Raw genomic sequence first — 27,168 nt, forward strand, 5'->3', positions numbered from 1 at the left:
GGTTTGACTTTTTAGTGTAAAAATGTTGTTTTTTGTTAAAGTGAATAGTAGTACCACGGGCTTTTCGTTAAAACTCCCAATTTTATTGGTTTTTTTTGTTTCGTTTTGCCTTGTCGGTGTGTTTTCAAATTTCAACAACCATCTCCCTCATTTTATAAGGTACTGTTTGGTACATGGGACGAGACGTTCCGTCCCACATTTGGTGTGCCAAAAAATCGTGGAATGTGCTATCCCATGGAGCAGATTTTGGTCACTTTTTCGTTCCACCTTCCCCCTGGAACGACTTGTTCCACCCCCGTTTGGTGTGCCCAAACGATACCGTTTGGTATGTGGGACGGGACGGAACGAAGTGGGACGAGGCGTTCTGACCCACGTTTGGTGCGCCTAAAACGGGTGGAACGCGATGTTCCACGGGACAAATTTTGGATGAATTTTCATTCCGCCTCACCCCCTGGAACGACTCGTTCCACATCCGTGGAACACAAAATTATAACCTCTCCATCTCCTTTTTCTTCCTCCTTGTTTCCATCCAAGGGCATCTTTGCTCCATCTCCGTTCCGTCCCGTCTCGTCCCATTTCGTTATGTGTTTGGTACGCGGACGGGACGGAACGGAACGGGACGGGACGGGACGGAACGGGACGGGACGGAACGAAGGTGTAATTTTTGAAAAAGACATGAGGTATATTTGTCTTAAAATGGTAAAACACTGTGTTCCACAGACGTGGAACAAACCCGTTCCAGGGGGGAGAGGTGGAACGCAAAAACACCCAAAATCTGTCCCGTGGAACAACCCGTTCCACCCATTTTTAGCGCACCAAACGCGGGACGGAACGCCTCGTTCCGTTCCGTCCCGTCCCGTCCCACGTACCAAACGCACTTGCAAGGCAACAACACTTTGTGGGCTAGTCAAATAATTTCCTTGTGGGCTTGGCTTTGCTTGCAACTTGCAAGGCAACAACACTTTCCTTGCGGGCTAGTCAAATAATTTTATTGGCTAACAGATATCGCAGATTTTGTGATGATCTAGTCCGTAATAGGGCTTTCTTCGAATTGGGCGCCAAGGAAAACATCTCCAAAGATTTATTGCCTCCCATTTTTCCATTGCTTTTCTTCTTCTTTGATCAAAAATTAGGTTTTTAAGAACTCAACTCCAAATCTCAAATTATGTTCGAGTAAGGCCCAGCTTGTGTTTTAGTATGAAAGGAACTGGAAAAGAATGGCAAACAAAATAACAGGGTGGTCGAACAACAGCGCGTTCTTGCAGAGAGAGTCGTATGTAATCCTCGAAAGCACATAAAAAGCTGGAAAAGAAGAACATCGATAAGCCTAAAATGCAGAACTTGGAAGTCCTCAACTTAAAAAAAAAAAAAAAAAAAAAAAAAAAAAAAAAAAAAACTGTACAATATCTTTGATAAGCAACTGTCATCTAGCTAATAAAACCAAGTAAATTCTGCAACACTAAGTTTGGACGAAGAAATTTAAGATTACTAAGAAATTTTAAAATGATGGAAATTGAAATGACGGGATTTTATTTTCTAGAATTTATGAATTTTCTTGTTTGGTTAACCTAAAAAAACAATGGAATTGAAAATGAAATTTGTTAATTTTAAACTCTCAATCATAGAAATTGGGAAATGACACATATTTACATGGAATTTAAACTTAGGAATTGGAAGCCCCAAATTCCAAGGCTTTTTACACTCGGAAATTCTAAATTTCTATGTTTATAAATCCAAACAAGGGAATTTGTGCATATCAATTTATAAATTCTGATTTTTATCCAAATTCCAAGTTTATTTCCTTCGTCCAAACATAGTGTAAATATATACATTGTTGCCAGAGACAATTCCTATCCATTGTACATACAGACGCCATAGAGGAGAGGTCACTCTCGCTCCTATTAAAATCAATGAAGGGGACTGAATTGTTCGAATAAATATGAAGAATCCCAGCTGACAGCAGTAACTACACACAACAGATGATGAAGTTTGAACGAATAGTTCTCGGCATGTCCAATTCCAGCACAATTTTCACCCAAAAGTCAAAACTTTTGGTTGCAAATCAACTGGCCTATGGCCTCCCAATTTGATGTGATAAAATCCGGTTAAATAAGCAGATCGTCTGCTGCCACATCAACTTAGATAGGCCAATTGGGCATGCAGTAGAGGCCACATGAAGTACCTTTTAGGACTGGGACACAATGGAAAATTCCTTCTGCTGCTCAGGCATCAAGACAGCCAAATGTAGTTTGTGAAGCTGGCACAATTTTGCAAGATTTTTGTATACTGAGACCCTTGCAACATTATTATCCAATAAAACGACATGTGCAATACTGAAAGCTTCACCTTTCTCAACCGCAAATTGCAACTCTCTCATCGATATTTCAAACCAGTCTTTTCTTGTAGACTTGGTTGTTTTAACTTCAATGTACTCTCTACTATTTTTCTTCTCTCCCAGAACAATGTCATATGGTAGCCCAGTTTCGTTGTGTTCATTAACCCATTTAACAACTGCCTCGCCAGCTTTGTCAACAAAAAATTTAAAAGCTACAAGCTCACCTAGCCGCCCAGTTAAACTTGCTTGTGTCGAATTGGGTGTACCAAATCTAAGCCGATCTCTATTGCTAAAATTAGACGAACCAAGGTCAGGAGCATCAGACACAAGACCTAAACTACTAGGATCAAACTGGATATGCATTGCCAAGTTAGCCTCAGAGCCAGACAAGGACCAAACAGATTCACCATCAGGAAGCTTTGGTACCTTTTGGCTATTTAAGATGAAAAACTCAGTCTGCTCCTCATTTGAACCTGATTCTGCCATGGTTGTGATCATATGAAGGAAATTTGCCAAGTGCAGTTCAGGACTTCCATTAAAAAATAAACGAGAAAGCTCCAGAAATAATGCATGAGAATCCGACTCTTGGGTTGTATACAAAATGCTACCCTGTATTTATAAAATGAAGGGAACAAGGGTATGAAGGTGAGAAAAATTGCATGCACTCATCACACCAAATTCTTGCTAAAATATCTTCCGGAATCATAAAACTATGAGAAACACCATTTGATAAGAGAAGTTGATTAAAAGGAGGAACTTTTAGGGGATGCATAATTTATATTTCTCTTTTCCCAGAACAAAGTAGGAGGATGGTGTCAAGTAACCTGCATAAGATGTTTCACATACGAAATCCTTGTATTTCAGAAGGATGCAAGTATATTGTGGTTCCAGGTAGAGTTTAAATCAGTTTGAAGTATAATAGGAGCATTATGAAACACAAACAGCAGGCATTCACATTCAATGAAGGATGAAATAACATACCGTCAGAAGGCAACTACATTCAACTTGCTTCTTGGATTCACTTCCAGTAGCCTTTATAACATTCCGGTAAAACAGCTTTTCAACAACTACTACTTGCAGACAGTTCAGCATCTCAAATTCAGACTGCTTGAGTTGAGAATATTTATCTGGGTGTACACCATGCAAGTATCGCTGAGCATATGGAAGAGCCCAATCCAGCAATGCAGCTTTAAGGCTACAGTCTTCGATACCAGAATATATTGCCTCACGAGTTACAACCTGCATGTAAACAAGAAGGTATGGGGAAGTTTCAGGTGTATGATTTAATTTATTATTATGACTTATTGAATTCCATTTATAACTCAAACATGTTGCTTATGTTTCATAAACATGCTCACGTGACATGTGCGTGTTTGTGAACAAATAGAGACATATCTCAGCTCCGCTCACATAGAGACATATCTTAATCTTACCTCTGAAAGAGCAGGAATCCCTAAAGTCTGCATGAGGATGGACACTTTCATACATAGCATCTCTTCATCATCTTTACTCAGTTCACCCAAGTATATAAAATCAATGCCATCCAAGTGCTTAAAGTGCTTGCTTAATTTCTTATCATCACACCAGCACACAAGACCAAATGACGGATGTAGAGAAACCCACGTATCTTGTAAAGTAGGAAGCACCGTACATTCAATCTTTGTAAGCGAATCTTTCAAATAAAGAACATCCTCAGCACTCAATCCTGATTTTAGTCCATCAGTCCACTTCAGGAAAACTTGAAAAACCTGACACAAGCAACACAAGACACTTAGATCACCCTGCAGCTTGCATTCATTGTCATATTTCTCTAAACTTGGTTACTTAGTACTTACTGCACTAGCTGCTTGTGAAGGCAAAGCAACATTTGATAAATGAAGCAAAATCTGAAGGTAGCTTCGGAGAGGAGGGATCTCATGGACTCCACAGACGTTAACAAAGAAGTCATGAAGGCCTGGGTAGAAATTGCAAAGCATCTTAATCAATGAGCCATGAGTAACACCTGCTGAGCTGCACTGATGATGAATTTCTCTGATTTGGTCTACAAAGGATGTGGAATCATGCCAGTATACTTCTGCAGGGGACAACAATGTACCAGATACCACATCCTCGTGCCTGAAGCTAGATGCATAAGGAATAAATATTGAAGGTCCTGAATGGAAAACCTCTGCAATTTTCTCCGTTGAAGCAGCCATTTCATTCCAGATTAATGTGTAAAATTTCAACATTTGCCCTAGGCTGGAAGACAAAAGAAGGGTCGACTTTAAAGTGTGCAATCTTTTTTTTCAAAGATGAAGAATTTTTGCAGACCGTGCAAAATTAAACAAATACAACAAGAGTAAAGTGTACATATACATATATGTATTGTGTCGAGCATTGCTAAGGTTGTGATTTTGAAAGGACATATATCTCCCTATAAGAACATTGCTTAAAATTACCTCCCGATTATGTGGATCTAATGCCTATAAAAGCAAATGATACTGTAGAGGAAATCCTCTAGGTTTAAGCACTTAAATTTCTTTGGTAATAGTATTCACAAAATTGGTGAAACCAAAACATTTAGCGTAAGACATAAGAAATATAAGCTAATGATATATAAAATGAGGTCAATCATGATGGAGGGAAAATCATAATCATACCTGGCCTGGAATTCGTTTTCACGCCTCCATAACTTCAGGACCTCCAGAGCATCGTCAAGAGAAACCATTGTCTTAAAGCCAATATCACGTACGAAATTCTCATTTCTCACCTGTTTCAAAAGAATAAAAAAATGGAGTACAAAAGATTAAGAAACTTCAAACAATATTTAAGATTTTGTACAGCTGAAATTGTAGTTATTATATCCAAAGAATAGCATCGTCTCACATCCATGTTATAGAACATAGAGCAATCGAAAAGTATGCCACTACGCCTTCCAGAAACAACAACAACAACAACAACAACAACAACAAAGCCTTTTCCCACTAAGTGGGGTCGGCTATATGAATCCTAGAACGCCATTGCGCTCGGTTTTGTGTCATATCCTCCGTTAGATCCAAGTACTCTAAGCCTTTTCTTAGAGTCTCTTCCAAAGTTTTCCTAGGTCTTCCTCTACCCCTTCGGCCCTGAACCTCTGTCCCGTAGTCACATCTTCGAACCGGAGCGTCAGTCGGCCTTCTTTGCACATGTCCAAATCACCAGAACCGATTTTTTCTCATCTTTCCTTCAATTTCGGCTACTCCTACTTTACCTCGGATATCCTCATTCTCAATCTTATCCTTTCTCGTGTGCCCACACATCCCACGAAGCATCCTCATCTCCGCTACACCCATTTTGTGTACGTGTTGATGTTTCACCGCCCAACATTCTGTGCCATACAACATCTCCGGCCTTATTGCCGTCCTATAAAATTTTCCCTTGAGCTTCAGTGGCCTACGACGGTCACACAACGCGCCGGATGCACTCTTACACTTCATCCATCCAGCTCGTATTCTATGGTTGAGATCTCCATCTAATTCTCCGTTCTCTTGCAAGATAGATCCTAGGTAGCGAAAACGGTCGCTTTTTGTGATCTTCGCTAGATTGCTCCGGTCATTAGTGTGGATAAGTATATAAATGGATAGAGATAGGAAAGCAAACACAAGATGTACGTGGTTCACCCAGATTGGCTACGTCCACGGAATAGAAGAGTTCTCATTAATTGTGAAGGGTTTACACAAGTACATAGGTTCAAGCTCTCCTTTAGTGAGTACAAGTGAATGATTTAGTACAAATGACATTAGAGTACAAATGACATTAGGAAATATTGTGGGAGAATGATCTCGTAATCACGAAACTTCTAAGTATCGGAGTGTGGTATCATCTTGACTTGCCTTATCTGTCGCATAGGTAGATGTGGCAGCTTCTCTGGAAGTACTCTTCCTCCATCCAGGGGTGGTATCTTTAACTGGTGGAGATGCACAAGGTAATGTATCAATTTCACTTGAAGCTTACTTGTAGTTTCAGGCTTGGTCAAGCGCGATACAAACCATGTAGTAGGAGTCCCCCAAGTCGCCGAGCTAGGGGATCTGCTGAAAGAGGTGACAGACAAGGTAAGCAATCAGAGCTCCGGCTGATTGTTCACCTTCTCCCCATCTTGCAGCAGCATGAAGGATAAAGAGAAGAAAAATGAGAAGAGATGATATGGGATACTTTTGCTTTTGAAGAAGTAACTTTCCACAGGCTAATTCTTGAACTGAGCTGGAGGGTTTTCTGGTTTCCTCCAGAGTATAAGGCCGACTGAAGAATTTGAGGGTCAAAACAAGTCCATCAAATCTAGAGTACGTTCGACCCTGCTGATATGGGATACTTTTGCTTTTGACAGAGTAATGGATGTATCGGCATGTGTGCTGTTACGCTTGTCTCCACATGCTTCCTTGTATCCTTCGCACTTGCCCTATCTGTCCCTCAAGCAGATGCGGTATCTTCCCTGGACACATAAGATGTTGAAGATGAGTACTCGAGAGCAATGCCAGGTAAGTAATCAGGTAAGGGGTTCCAGGCAGTCAGTTCCTGGCTGGGAACTTGATTTCAAGTGCTGACTGATTGCTCTCTTTCTCCTTGTCTTGCAGGTAAAAACAAGGCCAAAGGAAAAGACAGGGAAAAAGCATGATATGGGATACTCTTGCTTTTAACCCTGATGATATGAGATATTCTTGCTCTAGTATAGCTTGTTTGCAGAGGTATTATCGAGGGGAAAGAAAGCTGAATATTTCGAAAGGCTTCGTTGGGAGTGCCCTCTCAGATATGAGGAAGGGTTGAGCATTTTTGCAGGTCTGCCTGTCCGTTGGGGATGGAGGTCGACATATATAGGAGTCTCCCTAACAAAAAGTAGTAATGCTATTCCTTTACCCTGCTTGGTCATAGCACGGTAGTGGGAGCTGCCAGCTTCACATGTTTTAACTCTGTCAGAGCACTTTGAAAAAGTGGTATGTGGTATCTGGCTCTCGAGATTCGAAGAACGATGCTTCTTCGATTTTTGAGAAAGCAATCATGCTGGGGGTCTGGCTCTCGAGATTCGGGGAGCAGTGTCTCTTCGATTTTTGAGAAAGTAATCATGTTGGGAGTCTGGCTCTCGAGATTCGGAGGACGGTGCCTCTTCGATTTTGGAGTAAGCAATCTTGTTGGGAGTGTTTTCTCGGATGTGAGTAAAGGTTGGGCATGTTTGCTAGTCTACCTTGCCACGAAGCACGGAGGTTGACACACAGGGACTTCAATTATCCAGCAGTGGTACTGTTCCTTTACCCTTGTGGGTAATAATATGTTAGCTAGACCTTCAAAATTTATGTGTCTAAACTTTGTTAGTGCTGTTTCTTTGCTATTCTTTTACCTTTCTTGGTCAGAGCGATGTAGTGGGAGCTGCAAGTTTCACGTGCTCAACTTTGGCAGAGACTTTGGCAAAGTTATCTGTGGTACCCATGAACTATTATTGCGTGTGGGAAGTGGGTGATTGAACAGTAAGATTCATATGCTTTCTACTTCACCAGAAGTCTTCGACAGAATGCCCATAATTTCCGCTAAGCTGAGTGTGCGTGTGACAGGTGCTGACCAGGCTAGAAAAGTAGGTGCCTCTTCGATTTCTGAGATCGGCCCTCGTGGTCTCTGAGCAGCCCAGCTTTTGAGAAAGCGAGCGCCTCTTCGATTGATTCGGAGAACGATGCCTCTTCGATTTTTGAGAAAGCAATCATGCTGGGGGTCTGGCTCTCGAGATTCGGGGAGCAGTGTCTCTTCGATTTTTGAGAAAGTAATCATGTTGGGAGTCTAGCTCTCGAGATTCGAGGGCGGTGCCTCTTCGATTTTGGAGCAATCAGTCTTGTTGGGGGTGTTTTCTCGAATGTGAGTAAAGGTTGCGCATGTTTGCTAGTCTACCTTGCCACGAAGCACAGAGGTTGACACACAGGGACTTTCCAATTATCCAGCAATGGTACTGTTCCTTTACCCTCTCTTCGATTTTTGAGAAAGTAGTCATGTTGGGAGTCTGGCTCTCGAGATTCGGAGGACGGTGCCTCTTCGATTTTGGAGCAAGCAATTTTATTGGGAGTGTTTTCTCGAATGTGAGTAAAGGTTGGGCATGTTTGCTAGTCTACCTTGCCACGAGGCACAGAGGTTGACACACAGGGACTTTCCAATTATCCAGCAGTGGTACTGTTCCTTTACCCTTGTGGGTAATAATATGGTAGCTAGACCTTCAAAATTTATGGGTCTAAACTTTGTTAGTGCTGTTTCTTTGCTATTCTTTTACCCTTCTTGGTCAGAGCGATGTAGTGGGAGCTGCAAGCTTCACGTGCTCAACTTTGGCAGAGAACTTTGGCAAAGTTATCTATGGTACCCATGAGCTATTGTTGCGTGTGGGAAGTGGGTGATTGGACAGTAAGATTGATGTGTTTTCTACTTCCCCAGAAGTCTTCGACAGAATACCCATAATTTCCGCAAAGCTGAGTGTGCATGTGACAGGTGCTGACAAGGCTGGAAAAGTAGGTGCCTCTTCGATTTCTGAGATCGGCCCTCGTGGTCTCTGAGGAGCCCAGCTTTTGAGAAAGCGAACGCCTCTTCGATTTCTGAGATCGGCTTTCGTGGTCTTTGAGCAGCCCAACTTTTGAGAAAGCAAACACCTCTTCGATTTATGAGATCAACCCTCGTGGTCTCTAAGCAGCCCAGCTTTTGAGAAAGCAAACGCCTCTTCGATTTCTGAGCAGGCGCCTCTTCGATGTCTGAAGCTCCGTCGAGTGCAGCTTTTTATAGGGGCTGGCATTAAGTTCCAAAGCACACTTGAATCTCCACCAGTAGAAGCTCCATTCTTGCACTTCTAAGATCTTGATTTGTCCGACCTCTTCTCTCTTCAACACCTTTGAAAATGTCTGGCCCCTCCGACCGTCGTTTTGACTTGAACCTTGTTGAAGAGGCAGCCCCGCCTTCTCCAGACAACATATGGCGCCCATCCTTCGTCTCCCCTACTGGTCCTCTTACCGTTGGGGATTCCGTGATGAAGAATGATATGACCGCTGCGGTGGTGGCCAGGAACCTTCTCACTCCCAAAGATAACAGACTACTTTCCAAACGGTCTGATGAGTTAGTTGTTAAGGATTCGCTGGCTCTCAGTGTTCAGTGTGCAGGTTCTGTGTCTAATATGGCCCAACGCCTATTTGCTCGAACCCGCCAAGTTGAATCATTGGCGGCCGAAGTGATGAGTCTCAAACAGGAGATTAGAGAGCTCAAGCATGAGAATAAACAGTTGCACCGTCTCGCACATGACTATGCTACAAACATGAAGAGGAAGCTGGACCAGATGAAGGAAACTGATGGTCAGGTTTTACTTGATCATCAGAGATTTGTGGGTTTGTTCCAAAGGCATTTATTGCCTTCGTCTTCTGGGGCTGTACCGCGTAATGAAGCTCCAGATGATCAACCTCTGATGCCTCCTCCTTCTAGGGTTCTGTCCAGTACTGAGGCTCCGAATGATCCCCCTCCGGTGCCTTCTCTTTCTGGGGCTCTACCGACTGCTGAGACTTCTCCTAAGCAACCTTTGTGAAGGCTCCATCTTGTTTGTTTATTTTGACTCATGTATATGTACATATTTGTAGCTTATCGGGGATATCAATAAATAAGCTTTCCTTCCATTCAACGTATTGTGTTAAATACACCAAAGCCTTCTTCGCTAAGTTCTTTGAATTTTCTTTTGTTGGAGCTTTGTGAGTGGAGCATGTAGGTTGAGGTAGTGTTCCCTTAATTTCCTGAGTGAGGAAAACTTCTCGGTTGGAGACTTGGAAAATCCAAGTCACTGAGTGGGATCGGCTATATGAATCTTAGAACGCCATTGTGCTCGGTCCTGTGTCATGTCCTTCGTTAGATCCAAGTACTCTAAGTCTTTTCTTAGAGTCTCTTCCAAAGTTTTCCTAGGTCTTCCTCTACCCCTTCGGCCCTGAACCTCTGTCCCATAGTCGCATCTTCTAATCGAAGCGTCAGTAGGCCTTCTTTGCACATGTCCAAACCACCGTAACCGATTTTCTCTCATCTTTCCTTCAATTTCGGCTACTCCTACTTTACCCCGGATATCCTCATTCCTAATCTTATCCTTTCTCGTGTGCCCACACATCCAACGAAGCATCCTCATCTCTGCTACACCCATTTTGTGTACGTGTTGATGCTTCACTGCCCAACATTCTGTGCCATACAGCATCGCCGGCCTTATTGCCGTCCTATAAAATTTTCCCTTGAGCTTCAGTGGCATACGGCGGTCACACAACACGCCAGATGCACTCTTCCACTTCATCCATCCAGCTTGTATTCTATGGTTGAGATCTCCATCTAATTCTCCGTTCTTTTGCAAGATAGATCCTAGGTAACGAAAACGATCGCTCTTTGGTATTTCTTGATCACCGATCCTCACCCCTAACTCGTTTTGGCCTCCATTTGCACTGAACTTGCACTCCATATATTCTGTCTTTGATCGGCTTAGGCGAAGACCTTTAGATTCCAACACTTCTCTCCAAAGGTTAAGCTTTGCATTTACTCCTTCCTGAGTTTCATCTATCAACACTATATCGTCTGCGAAAAGCATACACCAAGGAATATCATCTTGAATATGTCCTGTTAACTCATCCATTACCAACGCAAAAAGGTAAGGACTTAAGGATGAGCCTTGATGTAATCCTACAGTTATGGGAAAGCTTTCGGTTTGTCCTTCATGAGTTCTTACGGCAGTCTTTGCTCCTTCATACATATCCTTTATAGCTTGGATATATGCTACTCGTACTCCTTTCTTCTCTAGAATCCTCCAAAGAATGTCTCTTGGAACCCTATCGTACGCTTTCTCCAAATCTATAAAGACCATGTGTAAATCCTTTTTCCCATCTCTATATCTTTCCATCAATCTTCGTAAGAGATAGATTGCCTCCATGGTTGAGCGTCCTGGCATGAACCCGAATTGGTTGTCCGAAACCCGTGTCTCTTGCCTCAATCTATGCTCAATGACTCTCTCCCAGAGCTTCATTGTATGACTCATTAGCTTAATACCCCTATAGTTCATGCAATTTTGTACGTCGCCCTTATTCTTGTAGATAGGCACCAAAGTGCTCGTTCGCCACTCATTTGGCACCTTCTTCGTTTTCAAAATCCTATTGAAAAGGTCAGTGAGCCATGTTATACCTGTCTCTCCCAAAACTTTCCACACTTCGATTGGTATATCGTCTGGGCCTATTGCTTTTCTATGCTTCATCTTCTTCAAAGCTACAACCACTTCTTCCTTCCGGATTCGACGATAAAAAGAGTAGTTTCTACACTCTTCTGAGTTACTCAACTCCCCTAAAGAAGCACTCCTTTCATGTCCTTCATTGAAAAGATTATGAAAATAACCTCTCCATCTGTCTTTAACCGCATTCTCTGTAGCAAGAACATTTCCATCCTCATCCTTGATGCACCTCACTTGGTTTAGGTCCCTTGTCTTCTTTTCCCTTGCTCTAGCTAGTTTATAGATATCCAACTCTCCTTCTTTGGTATCTAGCCGTTTATACATATCGTCGTAAGCCGCTAACTTAGCTTCTCTCACAGCTTTCTTCGCCTCTTGTTTCGCTTTTCTATACCTTTCACCATTTTCATCGGTCCTATCCTTGTATAAGGCTTTACAACATTCCTTCTTAGCCTTCACCTTTGTTTGTACCTCCTCATTCCACCACCAAGATTCCTTTTGGTGTGGGGCAAAGCCCTTGGACTCTTCTAATACCTCTTTTGCTACTTTTCGGATACAACTAGCCATGGAATCCCACATTTGGCTAGCTTCCCCCTCTCTATCCCACACACACTGGGTGATTACTTTCTCTTTGAAAATGGCTTGTTTTTCTTCTTTTAGATTCCACCATCTAGTCCTTGGGCACTTCCAAGTCTTGTTCTTTTGTCTCACTCTTTTGATATGTACATCCATCACCAACAAGTGATGTTGATTAGCCACGCTCTCTCCTGGTATAACTTTGCAATCCTTACATGTTATACGATCCCCTTTCCTCATTAGAAGAAAATCTATTTGTGTTTTTGACGACCCACTCTTGTAGGTGATCACATGTTCTTCTCTCTTCTTAAAGAAGGTGTTGGCTAAGAAGAGATCATATGCCATTGCAAAATCCAAGATAGCTTCCCCATCCTCGTTTCTCTCCCCAAAACCATGGCCACCATGAAAACCTCCATAGTTGCCTGTCTCCCTGCCCACGTGTCCATTTAAATCTCCTCCTATAAATAACTTCTCCGTCTGAGCAATTCCTTGCACCAAGTCTCCAAGATCTTCCCAAAATTTCTCCTTCGAACTCGTATCCAACCCTACTTGAGGTGCGTACGCACTAATCACATTGATAAGTTCTTGTCCTATTACAATCTTGATTGCCATGATTCTATCTCCTACCCTCTTGACATCTACAACATCTTGTACCAAGGTCTTGTCCACGATGATGCCAACACCGTTTCTCGTTCTATGTGTGCCCGAATACCAAAGTTTAAACCCTGAGTTTTCTAGATCCTTTGCCTTACTACCAACCCACTTAGTTTCTTGTAGGCACATAATATTTATCCTTCTCCTCACCATAACTTCCACTACTTCCATAGATTTTCCCGTTAAGGTTCCTATATTCCACGTTCCTAAACGCATTTTGCTCTCTTGAACTCTACCCTTCTGTCCTAGCTTCTTCACCCTCCCCCGTCTAATAGGATCAAAGTACTTCTTTTGTGTGTCCCGGGTAAAGTTGATAGGAGCATATGCTCCCAAACAACTTTGAGTGGAGTCGTTCGAAAAGAAGTTTCTATGGCCCCCTTGCTCATTTAACACTGCATCCGGGTGCCGATGGAGATACAGCGACCCTTGCTCACTTATCACTGTGCTCGGGCCACACAGCGCGCCACTTACGGGTGACGCCCTAGCTTTAGCGCGATTTTGTTCTGGATTCATTTTCATAAGGATTCGACGTGATCATGGAGTGCCGGCTGTCGACTACCTGACGCCCTCCCCCTCCTCCTTTATCCGGGCTTGGGACCGGCTATGTAAGACATAGGCGGAGTTGCCTTCCAGAAACAACATATGCAAAATATTCTTGAGGTGCATTGCTCATTTCATAATGGAAACAATAGGGATTGCTAAAGAGGATTGGAATCTAGAGCTATCATTTCTTTTTCTTTTTAAAATTTGGTAATCGAAAGATGCAGCCATCTCCAAATTCTAAACATATAATAAATTCTAGTATCTCTAACTAGGTGTAATTTTTTTTTATTTAATAAATTTTCACCTCGTACCGTCAAGTTCTCTTGAAAAAAACAAAAGGTTCTTTCCAAGGTACCAAAATCTGAGCCACATTCTCTCAAAAAAACAAATGGTTCTGGAACATCACTGTAAGAATCAAATAACCACCAGAGACTGCTTCACATGGGATGGGACCAGACCTGAGTTGTGGAACAAATAAGACTTGGAGCTGAGTTTGTTCGAAAAATTAGCATCAAATATGCCATAATTATTCGGTGGTAAAATACCGAACTGTGCTTCACTTGACCCTGGTTGGCCCAATAAAAAATGAATAACCACATTCCAGAACCCAAAGTCCCCATGACTTTGACAGAATCATAAATCTTAACCCTCAAATGTCACCACGTATGAAGAAAAAGGCCAGAAAATCAACAAACCATTTAAAAAGGGAGGATTAGATTTGAGAGAGGTTTTGCTTTGACGGAGATGGCATGGGTGTTGCATTAGCGAGTTTTGCGGTTAATAATGGCAACACCCAGGCCATCTTAATCAAGTAAATACCTCTCCCAACATAATCCTCCCATTTTAAATCGTTTCTTGATTTTGTGGCTTTTTCATCATTTTGCACATGTAAACAGTTGGATATGAATTAGTAGGTGAACAGAGAGGCGATGGGGGAATTATTAAAGGAAAACTAATGAAAAAGGCTTGAAACCTTTAAGTTTTAACGATAAGGACAAAATAAATAGTAAAGTGAATAGTATCAAGTTTGACTTTTTAGTGTAAAAATGTGATTTTTCGTTAAGTGAACAGTACGGTGAACTTTTCGTTAAAACTCCCAAGCGTCCAAACAACAACACCGTATAAATAATGTTAATTAATTTCTTAACTACCATAAAAAAATTCTTCTTCGTAGATGCAACATCGTAATATCCTTTTGTCTAATTATAAATTGTTTTATGAAGATACAAACTTTTATTTATACTTTTATGGACAAGGAGAACATTAAACATAAAAGAGAACAAGCAGGCTTATCAATTCGAATGATAATGATGTCAACAAATTATTAACATCAATATTCAACTAATTCACATAATTAAAATCTTGAAGCTCAACTGCGAATCCTGGCGATTATTAAAAGCATGTCATATTAGATAATTAAAATACGATAGAGAAAAAAAATATATTAGAAGATAGAAAATCAAGTTCACAAATCCAAAATATAAGTATCACAAGTAGTCAAAGTTGGACATATATTAATTTCTCCACACAAAAATTTTCACAGAATTATTTACGATCATTCATCAGCGGATACCTACAAATATTCTCACACAAATATTTATTTTCACAGAATTATTTACAATCATTATATAAGCTTTATTGATAACCATTCAAACTGTTAGGAAAAATCAGAAAGTAATTTAGTATGCAGAAAAAAAAAAAACATGTAGAAAACAAATAAAAAAGGTCCCTTTGAAGTAAAAAAATGGGGAATTCGGTATGCAGGTACCAAACTAACCTTTGGAATCGCAAAAGGAGCAGATGCCCCCAGAGTCGAACGCACTGCATCACAGTCATGATATAAATGTTTAGGATAGTGAAGCACATCATCCATCGCTGATGCTACCCACTGCACATCGCAGATGCTACTTATAAATGAAGATTTGAAGGGCCTTCTGTTGGCTTCAGAGTTAGAAGCACAATAACCTGTAGTTTTTTCACTATAACAATCATCCCACAAAGTATCAAGAACCTCTAAAAGATATTCACAACCTCTTTTGTTGCCATCTCTGGCCAATAGTGACAATAAGTCGACCAATTCAGGGGATTCCCAATCTCTGATATTTGACCTAAGGGAAATTAAGTCCTTATCCCATATCAAATTCTTAACTAGTCCATCTGAAATATCAGCTGTTCCCTTCACAACTTGAACTACTTTGACGAAATCCGTTATCCCAATTTGCTGGAAAAATTGCCTCCACTTCTCCAGTTCACATGGGAGTGACTTTGTGACAGGATGTCTCAAATAGGAGATGTCAACCTCATGCCACTTCATATCCGCCATATTAATCAACTTCATTATGTCGACGGGATTACCAAATTCTTGACTGAAATGAATTGATACCTCAGAAGGTCGTTTAAAGCCATGATTTGTTGATATGTAAGCTTTATCCCGTATTTCAGAGATTATATATTCCCTTTCAACATGACAATTGGAGCAGCTAGACTGTAGGTGGAGCATAACAAAGCAGAGATATTCAATCATCAAATTCTTATCCCTATCCATAATTCTATCTTCAGACATAGCTGGCAGGATGTGCACTTTGACAATTTCGTGTGTAGACAACTTCTGGACACCAATTCGGAAAAGTATACATGTGAGTTTTTCAACTGTGGTCACATCCATGGATGACATATCTGCACACAGTGTAGAAAGGAGGGCAGGATTTACGGTCCGAAGCTTTGCATATAAGTGTGGAAAGGACTCAAGTCCGTGCTGAGCTTCAAGCTCAGTGCATGAGGCATCAAAATGTAACCAAATTGGGCCTTCATCTATTGCACCGTAAGTACCATCTGAAAGAGGAATGAATGGAATTTTTCGAAGGTCTTCTATGACATCCATTTGAATTCTAGAGTCAAATGAAGCTTCCACGGATGAACTGAAAAACATTGCATAAAGTTCACTTAGCCAAAAGGCCAGCCAACCAAACCCCATTGATTTGAGATCACTATGTTTATGGCATAAAGAGACCATAACTTGAAGAAGAACTTTGGGTCCATACTCCGCAATACCTAGTGCACTTGCAAGTTGGTCTGACAGCGCAATATTTCTATCCAAGAACCCAAGGCCAAGATGTTCATGTAGTAAACTGTCAGGAAGAAGTGAATGAGCACGTTCATTCCAACCTCTTAGAACTTTGCAAGGAGGAACCCATTCATTGTTTCCTCCTTCTAGGAGTAAGCAATTTGACATACGTAATTTAGAAATAATCAATCGAGGAAGAGAAGAAAAGAAGCCATGCACCTCCCCGACAAGCGGAACAAAGGACATATAAGCTGCCACAGCTCTGCCTGGATTCTCTCTATAACATGGAAGAGCACAAAAAGATCTCTCTGCATTGATAAACAAACCTGGAAATTCTGACAATAGCCACTGGTTCCAGGGACTATCTCCATCCACTTCCTCTCTAGATGAAGTAATGGCAAAATCACCCTGCAGAATAAATTTCAGGCCATAAGTTCTTAGAGGAAGAAATGCAAAAACCGGGTGTTGGCGTAAATCTGGACTATAATCGCCACTATTGGATTCCTTCAAAGTCAATGCTATCGAGATCTCTGTTTCTTGTACATCACTACGAACAAATTCTGCTTGCAATTTTTGAGATACTATAAACCATGTCATTTTTTCTTTCCCAAGTGAAACCTTAACGATACCATCTCCCACAATTTCTTTTCTCATGACAGTAAGTGAATCATCGAGCAAGTTTCTGAACTTGATACACTGGAGGCGGTGCAGAAAGAGTAATAAAGATGGATGAAGATCTGAAAACATATTTATAATATTTTTCATGACAGTTGCATCTGATAATTTTGATTTGAAAGGAAGAACAATGCAAGTGTTCCAGTAGTCACGATCAGATTGATCATTGCCACCAGAAGTAAGCCTACTAAACAAGTCAATATTGCAGGGAGGTACAACTGTTGGCAAAACAAACCCGATCTGACCCTCACTTATATCAAACTTGATATGGAACCCATTGGAATGAATTTCTGGAGCATCTGTGACCTGCAGATAAATGCAAGCCTATTAATGAAAGCATATTATCAATGTCTTTCTGGACCATTATGGATCCAGTGGAGCAAGTCTCCTCCAAATAATAAATAATTCATAGCAGCAGTAAAACATATGATCCATAGTCCCTATAATAATGCTTGTTAGAAATTCAAATGATAGTACAACTGTACAAGGTACTTCACTTAATGCAGCAAACAATCAAGAAAGAATAGGTGTGGTTTGACATGAGAGAAAGAGAGAGAGAGAGAGAGAGAGAGAAAGAGAGAGAGAGAGAACTGCAGTGTTTTCACAACCTACCCGAAATACTGATTTGAAACCAATGCCCTTCTGCCCAATATATCCAGCATTAGATCCTTTCTTGGTGGAACTTCCAACATCACAAAGTGCTGTAATGTTCTGGGAAGAGAATCCTTGCTCATTGTTTAATACAATAATACCTGATTCTTGAAGAATGAATGTTAGAGTTGGTTCTACATTTGTTGGGTAGGTATTATCATCAGCATTTTGAACCTGAGACAACAAAAATAGAATAAATACGTATTTAGATGTATAAAATTGTATTAAAACATCACTAGCTTATCAAAGGCTTGTTTTCAACTTCAGACTCAATTATAGTATCAAACATATAAAGATCACACGAAATCTAAATTTGAAATAGTATTGACAATATGTTGTTGTAGGATAAATTTTACAAATGAAACGTGTTGAGGGTAAATCCCACATTGAGAATTCTAAGCCCTGCACAACAATATATGATATCAGGGGCATCAGGCAACAACACAAAATATAAATAGATAAATATGCCTAGTTATGTTTTTCAAACTATCAATCTGGCTAGATAAATATGCATAGTTATTTTTTTCAAACTATCAATCTGGTTCCATGCTATAAACAAATAATAAAGTTGACCACTTAACATGTCAGGCTGTTTAGAAAGATTTCCATATGTATAAATACACAGGTAACCACGAGTCAGTAAACCCAGAAAGCCGTACAAATCTAAGCAGAGTTCATTTATTAATCAGAATCCAGGAGAACTTCCAGAAATTACATGAAAAACAGTATATGACAAGACCAGGCATTTATACCTTAAATGAAAGAGGAAAAAATTATATGACAAGACCAAGAATTTAGACAGTGAATGAAAGGAGACACCCAAAAAGATAATAAAAAGGAGGAAGATTCACACAATTGAGCAGATGACTGCACTAAGCACAATGAAAGGGGGAAAAAGATAGAGAGAGAGAGAGAGAGAGCACCCTTACCAGCTCAAGAAGAAAGTGTGAATCCTGAGAATACAATTCCTGTGAAAGACAATGAAGAGCTCTCCCTAAGCGAGCATGCTGCTTCTTTAGCATGATACTTTCAACACCTTGTAGGGTTGAATCAAGACCGAATTCATCTCTCCGGATTGACTCAATTACCTGGGCTGCATCTTCATGCTTATTAAGCTCCGCAGAACCTTGTGTGGAACAATATCCATTTCTAGCATCAGGAGCTTCTGCACTATCAATCTTCAGACAACCAGTACATCCAGTTGTCTGCTCATCTGGCCTACCAGATGCACCCATGCTCTGTTCAGAAGCAGAAAACTCATCTGACACATCTTGCACAATCATTGAGCTTGACCCTGTTCCATAACTAACAGAATTCATAAGTGAATCCGCAGATATGAACAAGTCAGTAGCATCCTTGGAACAAAATTCATGGTAATCAGTAATCCACTCCACTATACCAAGAGACAACCCAACTTCGTGAAGCATGAGACGCTGTTCTGGTTTGATACATTCACCCAGAATGGCTGAGGGAGCATGTTTGACAACAGATTGTATCCCAGAAAGCAATATATCAGCAGCAAAATCACGAAACTCGGCAGGTAGATACCCAAGACATTCAAGGACAAATCTTGATATAACAGACGTTGCACCATTCATCTTGCCTATGTCACTGTGTAATTTACTACACAATTTACCAGCAGCAACTTCACCAACAATTTCCTGTCTAGACAGTGGTTCTCCATAATTAAAAGAATTATTATTGTCATGTACTTCCAAACCATCTAAATAATTCTTCAGGATTACTTCAAATGCATGTTGTATATGAATTTTCAGAAGGGAGACAGGAACATGTTTTTCTCCCCCAACTAGTGAAAATAGAGATAGCATTTTCACTGCTGTTTGAAAAGAGGATCCTTGAAGTGCAGCTTCCAAGAATGAATCAACAGTTGCTGAATGATCTAACCGAATCAGTTTTCCATCTTTTGTCACCAAACACAACAGTTCATCCGTGTTGACTTCCTTCAACAGCCATGGTAAAAGAGGACCAAGAGAGGGAGCAAACAAAAGGTCCCAATGTGACCATAAGTTTAAATCTGACATCATTGGTGCCCTAAGTAAGACTTCAATTGCAACCTTGGATGTAACAGATTCATAAGGCTTTGCTTTCGGGCCACTGTCAGTATCGATTAAAGTGCTGTTCCATAGGACATTCTCAATCTGTGCTGATGACTGTCTAGCATAACTAGTTCCACATAGTGCCATTGAAAATAGAACACATTTGGAAATCGCAGCATTTTTATGCTTTCCCACTATACTTAAGAAATCTTCCGCTGAACCATTTTCAGTAGTTGTGAAACTAACCAATGGGAACTGCTTCCTAAGCAGCAGTAATATTTTTTCTTTAGTAATGTTTTCATCCTCCCATAAACTATTCAAAGCTTGAGATACTAAAACAACCAAATGGTGCTGGAGCAAGCAAACCTCCAAAGGACACTTTACCGTTACGTCACCAGTCGGGAACTTGCACAGCTCGTCTGGCAGTAGACAAGCATATTTCTCTAAGAAGATAAAAAACTCCCCATGACCGAGGGATGTAAATTCCTTGAGGCCAAATTCTTTGACCAGCCAAAGCTCGCAATCGCAAAGCTTTCTCAAGAAGATAAATATCTTCTCCTGAAGTGATTGGCTATTGTAATGCCTTCCTTGATCACTCTCAAAATACAGGGTAATACTTCTGATTATGTCCTCAACAGAAACACCTGTGAAATTTAATTACAGAACACCATAAGGCATACAAGTTTCAAAGAGAAACATAAAAAAGCAGGAACCAATGCTTTGGTGTCAAAAGATTAAGGAGGCAGATTCTTTGCTCTCCCACTTCCCGTGCCCTCCTGTTTGTGTGGTCACGGTTAAACCACGTCAACATTTTATATTACTATTCCTTTTTGTCTTATTATCTCTATAAAAAAATATATATATAATGATGACGTGGCTTAATCGTGACCACACAAAACAGGAGGGCACGGAAGGACACGGGAAGTGGGAGGGCAGAGAATTAGCCTCCAAAGATTAAACCTATTAGACCAAACCCAACTCTGGGCTAAATGCTATTTTTTTAGATTTTATTCCCCCCCAAACCCAACCCAACCTATGTTAAATGTGTAGTCTAAAAACTAAAAGCCAAATTCCCTCCCGGATTTAGCCCAGAAAATGGTGTGGGCACCACCAACGGGACCCCACCCACATGGGCATGTCTCCCAAGATTTATTGAATCAAACGGCTGAGATTGAATATAATCAAATCTAATGGTAAAAAAAAAAAAATCTAATGGTCCAAATTTAAATCCGACTGCTAAAATAATTACAAAAATTATTTAACTCAAAATTCACTTAAATTTAGTGATTTTTCAATATTTAACGGAATTTAAATATTTTTAGGTTAAAATGTTTATAAAATTAAATTATGATAGTGTAAATAATTTTTTTTTAAATTACTTTAAAAGAAAAAAATTAGCCTAAATTTATTGTTTAATAATCTCAGGCTAAAAAATTAGGCCAAAAGAGTTGGAGCAAAAAAATCGTTTCTGGGCTAAAACCTAAATTTTCTAGGTTAAAAATTTTAGGTTTTAACCCAAGAGTTGGAGATGATCTTAGCGGCAGTAATTTCCTACAGCTCAAAATTGTGCTGGGAGTAGTGAAATCCATTTTTTAATTGTTAGATGGAATCACTCTTGTAAACTAATAGAAGATTAATACCGATGATGTGATCCAAAGGGGGAGGCCTGATGCGGACTCCTTGTCCACGAATTGTAATTAATGTTTTCTTCACTATTAATGGCTTGTTTACTAACTTCAAATTGGGAAAGTCTGAAATATGGGTTATCAAGAACGGTTTTGTATCAACTACCCTCAATCCATATAATTCCTGGTTTTTTAAGGTATTGGATTTAGAATGATTCCAAATGTGTTGGTAAACCCAAGGGAAGTAGAAAATAGAGCAAGTCAAACTCCCATTCTAGGTAAGTATACATGCCATTATCATGTGAAGAAGAACATCCGTCATACGGGTCAAGGGTGTTTTAGTCTTTTAGGATGTGTTTGTTTACCTTCACTAACTAAACTGAATTGGACTGGACTAACCCATGTTTGTTAGCAACAAGGACTCCGTTTAATGGAATTAAGTTTAACAGGGACTCGCGTCGGCTAAAAGATCTTTTAGCGAGAACAAAATCAAAATCAAAATCTGCCACTTCCTCTGTCTGCCATATATTCAACTCAAAATCTGCCATGTATTCAACTTATTTACCCTTGGCTTCAATATTTACTTTGTTAAAAAAAAAATCAAAATCTTAAAAGAGGAAAATAAAAATAATTCCAATTACCCATCTCTTGTTTTTATTTTAATAAAGTGTTATCGTTTCTTCCCAAAAAAAACAAAAAAAAAAATTCCCGTAATCCTTTTGTCCTGCATCATGATGATTCTTTTTCGAAAAATAAAAAAAAAAACCACCACTTACTCTGCGTATGCTCAACAGTATGTTCAGTGACGACCGGTGGATCCTTAATTTTTGGTTCATCTTTAGTAATTGGTTCATCTATGCTCACATATTCAGGACAGTTATCAGTAAGACTGACAGTTTGGAATGTATCATACATGCTGTCCCACATTCCACATTTGATAGACGAGACCTGCATCATAGAAATAACAATGTGAGCGATCAGGAACAGTTGCATCACAATAAAGGATTTCACTGGTTAGTCACAATCAATGTTTAAAATATCCGTGTCAATGAAAATATAGATAGACGAATTTGTGGAAATATCGATGGATATGTGGAAAACTCGAAGAAACCCACATAAGACAAATTGAGAACCTTGTAGAGTAATTTTCTTGAAAATTTTCAGATATAAAGAATGATCTTAACATGATATACAGATACAGGCCCTATAACATGCCATTTATAAGCATACAGATACATACTCTCAGGTAGGACCTTCTCCTATCTTATACAAGGCCTTAGCAGAATCTTACCTAACATTCAAGGTAACTAAAAGTATTGAACCCATGATAGAAAAACCAAAACCAAAACCAAAACCAAAACCAAAAGGAACCACACGAATATACACTAAAATATGTAGTTTTATTATGAAAAAAGAAAAACGAACTACAATAAGCTTGGACGAGCAGTCCATCAGAACCAAAACAGCAACCAAAGCAACACACATCTTTCTTCTTCTTTTTTGAAAGGAAACGAAAGAATTTTATAAAAAGGGAAAGAATTTACAAAAGAGGAAAAGAAAACCATGTGGAAAAGATATCCACCTGGAGCTAGAAGAAAACTAGCAAGGACCCCTGCTGAAAACTAACTGAACAGAGGTAAAGCTAAACCGTATCAATTAACGGCTGCTAACAAATCCCTAAATATAGAAGAGAGATTGTAATCTCTAAACTCCACTGAAACTGAAGCCCAAAGGGCTGTCCCAGTGTCTTACTCTATCCCAAAGCTCCTCTACCCCACTCCCTTGTAATCCTCAAAGACTCTATAACAAAGCACCATACATCTACAACCAGAGTTAAAACACCAAACACACAAAGATAACAAAAACACATATGCATCTCCATACTTTAATATCCTCGTGAACTGAATAATTAAACATCTGCAAAACAATAAAATACTACATGGGAAACTAATAAGCTGATAATTAAACAGACCACAATGACTTACAGCAACGTTAAGTAATCCAATTAATGGATGAAGGGAAAACATTGACTTGATTTTCTTTCTCCGCTTAGCTGTGGTATTATTATACAGCAGCATCATATCAACTACCTACAAGAAACAAAAGATATCTTGTGAAACCAGTAGTATGTGTAGAAACAATAAATAGAAAACAAGATCTGCAAAATTATTAAACAGCAAACAATAGTCAAAGGGTGGTTTTTAGAACTCTGACACTTGTAGCACTCGTACTAAGGCTAAGTTAAAGCAGCGAAGGAATAAAAATGAAAGAACGTGGTGCAACTTTTGTTATGCAAGAAAATTTAGCATGGAAACACAATTTATTGGAATTGTTTAACATGTATTTCTTATCCTTGTCAACACCCATGGGATATGAGAAACATCAGCAAATACCTCCAGTTCTTCCCCGAATATATTTCCTTTAAATCCATAGCCTTCCCCCATTAATACAATTCACTAAAAATATCAATCTGTAAAGATATCAGCCAGAAAATGAAGCACATTTCCAAGAACAATGTTTCTTCAAATCTTTGAAACCTAGAGAATTTGGTATCAGTTACACATTAAAATCAATTTCATTATAATTCTGAAAAGCAATGAAAATATGTAGAAAACTAAATACATTACATAATAAGATACCAAACTATTGGCAGGTATTTGATATCAAATCATTTGTTTACATACCAAAACAAGAGCATGAACATACCTCAGTCACAGTGAGCTCCTGACATGCCTCCTTCCAGGTTGTAATAAAAATCTTCATACGGTTATTGTCAATTGAAAGTTTATCTTCATGCAAATTGCTGACCTCATTGGTTTCCCTACCATTTTCCACAGGAAGGGCATCTTGAACCTTCTCTCCCTTACTCTCATTATCTTCATCCTTTAAGCTTGAGGAATCAAATCTAATGTGCTTGCCACGAAAATCCTTGTGCATGGAGGAAAACGATTCAACATGCTGAGAAATGGTGCTGAAACGTTCATCTAGCTGATTTTTCAGTGCGGAAAAAAGTGGACTCTGCCTACATTCTGTAACTATTTCTTCCTCAAATCCCTTCACAGATTTCATTTCTAATCTCTTGGCTTTCTGAATGGCAAAAATATAATTCCTGTGATCACAAAGTTATTTCAATCAATGACATTATAAATTTGCCTAAATCATTGAAAAGGATAAATGAGATGACTACGTAATATCATGAGACAGTCTTGACCCCTTAGAAAACTAAAATCATGGTTAACAAATTTATCAATTAATAAACTATGATTCACACACACACACAATATAATTCCTGTGATCATAAAGTTATTTCAATCAATGACATTATAAATTTGCCTAAATCATTGAAAAGGATAAATGAGATGACTACGTAACACACACACACACTCTCTGAGATGACTACATAATATCATGAGACAGTCTTGACCCCTTAAAAACTAAAATCATGGTTAACAAATTTACCAATTAATAGACTATGATTGACACACACACACACACAATATAAATCATAAAGTTATTTCAATCAATGACATTATAAATTTGCCTAAATCATTGAAAAGGATAAATGAGATGACTACGTAACACACACACACACACACAAAGAATTGACAAAAAGCATGCATTTTACATCAGCACAAGCATGCATAAAAAATCCATGACTCTACGAGAGAACGGGCAAGTACTATACGAGATCCTACTCAACATCCCTAAAACATAAGAAAAAAGTTTACTGCCGCATGCATTTGCAAATATTAGAAGGAAATTTACTGCATGAAAGCTTCATAAACTAGTAAATCCAGCATCATATAATTGCATATGAACTAAAGAAAAAAAAAGATTTCATTTGCCAGTGTAATTCTCTGATCATAGTTCATCTATCTACAAAACAGCTTTGTTAATCAAAAAGTAGAAGCAACAAATGTGAGACATACCCCAGATTGTAAATTCGTATTCCAAGATCTTCCTTGCTTGCAGCAGATCGCCTCTTAACGATGAAATCTAAAATTTCTTCAGGGCTAAACATTTTATTGTTAGAAGTATCCATGAACTCTGAAAGTAGAGATGTTATCTCCTCACTAGTTATCTTAAACACTTTAGTTGTAGCAGACTTCACCGAGAAATAATGCAAAACAAGTGGGTGTCGCAACAAAGGGCCCAATCCCAGCTTTTCAAACTGCTTAATTCTCTCATTCTTGCAGATTGCTACTTCCAAATCATACAATGAAGTAATGCTTTGAACTCCAACGAAACAATGGATAAATGCATTTATCTAAATTCCAATAGAAAATAAGTAAAGACTGATGGGATTTAATACATAAAGGCATAGATCTTATAAGATAAAAATACAGAAAAGATGCAAAATTTTAATATTGTATCCTATGCTTCTTTTGGTTGTTGAGAAAACAAGTGAAAAGGAAAAGTCACATGTTCGTTCTGCATGATTTTATTACTTTTACTTTACAAATGAAACTTCATACTCAAATGAGCAAAACAAAAGACAATAAGTACACCTTGACAACTAATGTTCGGTGAATAAAGATAGCAAATCTCCTTGGAATTGCTCAATAATAAAAAGGTCAAGCCTTTTAGTTGCTCTCACCCCAAACCCAGATCAGAAATATAAATTTATTAAATCTCATCCCTTATGTTTAAATTACTGAAAACAATCCCACGAAGCAAGATAACTGTTGCGAAAGAAAATCGCTAAGGTAAAAATATATATATATCCTTAAGAAGCCCAGAGTTCTCTCGAGTCTTTGGTAAAATATTCCAATTCTTCACCCCACTTTCAAATGTGGTCCATCTTATATCCATGATATTCTTTGTTTAATGTGGTTTCTCGGAGGCTAATTACAAGCAATAAAAATCATGTATGATTTTCACAATACAGAGTATTTTCACTAAATTCCTAATACGCAATGGAAGTGTTTAAATTACGAAGGAAGAATTACTAATATCAATTACAACTCTTTTCCTACACTTTCTCAGCAACCAAATGAAGCATTACTTAGAGGATGCCATTACCTTCGCTTCGGTGAGCATGAGGAGGTTCAGATACGGCACTTGCTGCATCTGAAACCCCAAAGAATCCCAGCTATCAACTTTGAGCATCAGAAGGGTCGACTGCACGACCTTCCAAGCGGAGACGTTCTCTCCGGCGGCGGCAAGCTCGTAGCGAGCCTTCCCCACGGCTCGGTCAATACTCTCGAGCATATCTCTCGAGTTCTGAGGCCAAAAGACCGCAGAGCTCGAAACCTGAGGAGGAGTGAAGCCAGGGTTTTGGGTAGGGTTGCTGGAGTTTTGGAGGGGGAAATTAAGGCTTTGGGGTTGTTGCGGTGGCTGACCCCTTCTGCTGCGGGAGGAGGGGCGAGAACGTCGTCCGGACATGGCGAGGAAGAAACAGAGAGAGAAGGGAAAATATTTGGTGGGTGTCTGAGACCGTTTTACGGCAGGCGCGAAATCATTTTGTTTCTCCCAAAAATATTTTGGGCCAAATTCCTCCCAAAATTTAAACCAGGATAGCACAATGGGCCCCGCCCTGCGCCTACACACGCTGTAAAGGAGCCCAGCGCAGCACCTAGACTAGTAGACTCGAAGGACTCTCCCTCCACGTAATACTGATATAGGTTTCAATGTTAATTGCTGGTCCCACTGTTATGTTTAATAATGAGAGCATTTTTGCTCATCACCGTTTAGTGATGTATGTTTACCATCCTAACTATCATCGTTAAATGAGTTTGAATTTCGAGATTAGTGTAGTGAATAAACACACATCTCAATATTCAAAC

At 39.5% G+C, this 27,168-nt stretch overlaps 2 protein-coding genes and 1 long non-coding RNA gene across 4 annotated transcripts in view; 1 reads left to right on the forward strand and 2 right to left on the reverse strand.

The window, feature by feature from the left end:
• LOC103443445 (probable methionine--tRNA ligase) overlaps positions 1 to 27,168 on the reverse strand; it is a 67,311-nt gene that overhangs the window by 24,542 nt on the left and 15,601 nt on the right. The gene's annotated exons all lie outside the window — the stretch shown is intronic.
• LOC103443553 (protein NO VEIN) lies at positions 1,775 to 26,856 on the reverse strand. Of its 2 annotated transcripts, none has more exons than XM_029100786.2 (13): positions 26,405 to 26,856; positions 25,312 to 25,649; positions 24,089 to 24,491; positions 23,368 to 23,472; positions 22,159 to 22,330; positions 18,630 to 20,401; positions 17,662 to 17,874; positions 15,088 to 17,355; positions 4,975 to 5,084; positions 4,171 to 4,573; positions 3,769 to 4,083; positions 3,317 to 3,574; positions 1,775 to 2,944 (listed from the first exon to the last, which is right to left on the reverse strand). In XM_029100786.2, exons 1-13 carry the CDS (start codon positions 26,765 to 26,767, stop codon positions 2,186 to 2,188), a joined length of 7,479 nt encoding a protein of 2,492 aa, XP_028956619.1. In that variant the 5' UTR covers positions 26,768 to 26,856; the 3' UTR covers positions 1,775 to 2,185. The 2 variants fall into 2 exon arrangements, with proteins under 2 accessions (XP_028956619.1, XP_028956620.1); XM_029100787.2 differs by having other exon boundaries at positions 1,775 to 3,159.
• LOC139194881 (uncharacterized) lies at positions 6,691 to 7,034 on the forward strand. The gene is made up of 2 exons (XR_011579623.1): positions 6,691 to 6,828; positions 6,925 to 7,034. It is a non-coding gene; the product is annotated as an uncharacterized lncRNA (long non-coding RNA).

This window comes from Malus domestica, chromosome 04, assembly GCF_042453785.1.
Source record: "Malus domestica chromosome 04, GDT2T_hap1".
In the NCBI taxonomy this organism is placed as follows: domain Eukaryota; kingdom Viridiplantae; phylum Streptophyta; class Magnoliopsida; order Rosales; family Rosaceae; genus Malus; species Malus domestica.